The sequence below is a fragment of the Anarrhichthys ocellatus genome, unplaced genomic scaffold (genome assembly GCF_004355925.1).
Source record: "Anarrhichthys ocellatus isolate YVR2014 unplaced genomic scaffold, GSC_Weel_1.0 scaffold7495, whole genome shotgun sequence".
Taxonomy (NCBI): Eukaryota; Metazoa; Chordata; class Actinopteri; order Perciformes; family Anarhichadidae; genus Anarrhichthys; species Anarrhichthys ocellatus.
Genome location: NW_022287469.1, coordinates 1 through 2,241, shown reverse-complemented (window position 1 = coordinate 2,241; position 2,241 = coordinate 1). Strand labels below are relative to the sequence as shown.

Sequence of the window (2,241 nt, the reverse complement as noted above, 5' to 3'; positions counted from 1 at the left end):
TGACTCTCACAGAGGGGGCGTGTCTACAGCACCTGTATGTGTGACTCCACTCCTCCGTGATGAAGTGAGCCGTCAGTGTTTTTCCTTCTCATAGAGGCCTGGAACGATCTTCATACTGAAGTGGGTGCGTGAGGGGATTTCGTAGCGTGGCTAAAGCACTTTAACCAGATTTTGAAATTCTTTGTTTTCCACAATGGAGTGTCCCCCATCGCTGACAGACTGGGATGGTGGCGCTTCATAAGTGTGGACATGCCCGATGTTTTGCCGTTGTCGTATGTCTTTCTCTTTAAACAACGCCTACATGCCGTAATGGTTTTGTCCACCACCCTTGTACCGTCATTATCCTCCGCTCGCCGTGACTTTCACCATTATGCTTTTAACACGCTCCGTTCACGTGAACACACTGCTGCTTTATATCTGTTCACTGACACTCTGCATTAATATTCGGGGACTTGTTACTTGAAAAGGAACAGCAGCAGTAGGTACAACTTTATTACACACTATGATGATTAAACTGTAAAAAAAAAAAATAAAAAAAATATTGATCCTCTTCACAAGTGATCCGAACCGGGAGGGGTGATCCAAACAGATCAGTGATCCGTTACACCACTATTAGCTGTAACGTAGTTACAGTAATGGTAGTTAAGTAAAAAAATGTCAGACAATGACCAAGAAGAGGCCATGGACGTGAGTAGCTGTATAAAGAAAAGTTTGAAAGACAACTGGTTAGGGAGTTGTGGTATTTTGTGTGTGAATATTTACAGTGACTGTGTTAAGTTATACATGTAATTGTACATGCTGCAGTTGTCTCTTTTATTTGAATACCCTGTAGACTTCGGCCAGCAGCCAGCAGGATGCTTTGACATCTCCTGACGGGTGTGCTGAGGTAGGTGTTTGTGTGAGCCTCTGAACATTACCTCCAATACCATATAAATAATATGACCTCAGTGTCATGTGCTGAACATGCACAAACAAAATATGACAAAAAAATAATCAATTGGCATTTTTTCTATTGACAGTGGTGTCCTTTACTTTCCGTTTACTATTTTTACAATTCTCTAGAGAAAGTTATTTTCAAACCAGACCTACTGTCTTGATTAGTAATGCATTTATATTAACTGTAACATGTTTTCTGGTTCTGATGACTTTATAATAGAACAAAGAAGAAGTTCAAGTCACTCTCTCAGTCGCGTGGGCAGAGGATTTTCAACAGCAGAAATGTAAAATTGAACTGCAGAAAATTCTTCAGAGTTGGGTCAACAACATAATCAAGAAATACCGTGGAGATTGCACAGTGTTAAGTGTCTCAGAAGATGGGAGTGCTGCGATAAGTCTTAAACCCGCTTCAGGTATAGTAGGAAAGTTACAAATTGAATATATATATGTATATATAGTTCTTTTCTTCAATTTTTTGGGAAATATATTCATTTTGTGTTTGTCTTCTTTTTTCTTTTTAAGCCCTGAGTGAGCTTCAGAAACTAAGTGGACAACAACTGATGGGAAGAGATGGAAAAACAGTCAAAATAATGTCTGTTTATTTGACACCGCGAGAGGTTAAGACACCAAAGGAAGCTTCAGTAAAGCTTCCTCCTTCATCTGTGTCTGAGCAAAATAATGTATGTACTGTGTAGTGAATCTGCAGGAAATGATTTCTTTTGAAAATGAAGGCTTTTTACTAAGTTAGTTCATTGTATTTTCTTCAGGAGAAGGTGCAACCTATGGTGCAGCCTAGTGCAGCTTCTGCAGCAGGAGGGGAGCAGTGCACTTGTTCTGTGAACCATTTCTGGTACGTGAACCACATCTACAAGGAGGAAATCAAGCGTATAGAGAAAGAGAATGGAGTTAAAATCATGGCAGAAGTTAATGTGACATTTCAAGGAGACCAGAAAGATGGAGACCCACAAAAAGCTCTCTCTGAGTTCACAAGCCTTGTCCAGAAGGACTTGGGTAAATCAGATGTCTCAATCATTCCTCTCAAGGAAGTGAATCCAGAAGAGTGGAAGGACACAGTGAATATCATCCAGAGAAAGGACAACAAGCTTTTGCTTACTGTGTCCTCTGAAGAAATGACCATATGTGGGCCAAGACAAAGTCAAGATGCCATCAGAAAGTCCTTAACCGCCACAACAAATACCAGCACTTGTTTTGGAGAGTCTACATGGCCGTCTCAAGACACATCACCGAACATTGGCATGAGCATCAAAGACCCTCTTGTCAATGTTGGACTCACCATGGAGGAGC

General features: G+C 40.8%; 1 protein-coding gene across 1 annotated transcript; it reads left to right on the top strand.

Annotated features, from left to right (window-relative positions):
• Nucleotides 1-654: 654 nt before the first annotated feature.
• Nucleotides 655-2,237, top strand: LOC116380518 (uncharacterized; the record flags this gene model as incomplete). Its single annotated transcript, XM_031842424.1, has 5 exons — nt 655-687; nt 833-886; nt 1,157-1,349; nt 1,459-1,616; nt 1,704-2,237. Coding segments are annotated over exons 1-5 (972 nt in total), but the record flags the coding sequence as incomplete, so codon positions are not given.
• Nucleotides 2,238-2,241: the final 4 nt, after the last annotated feature.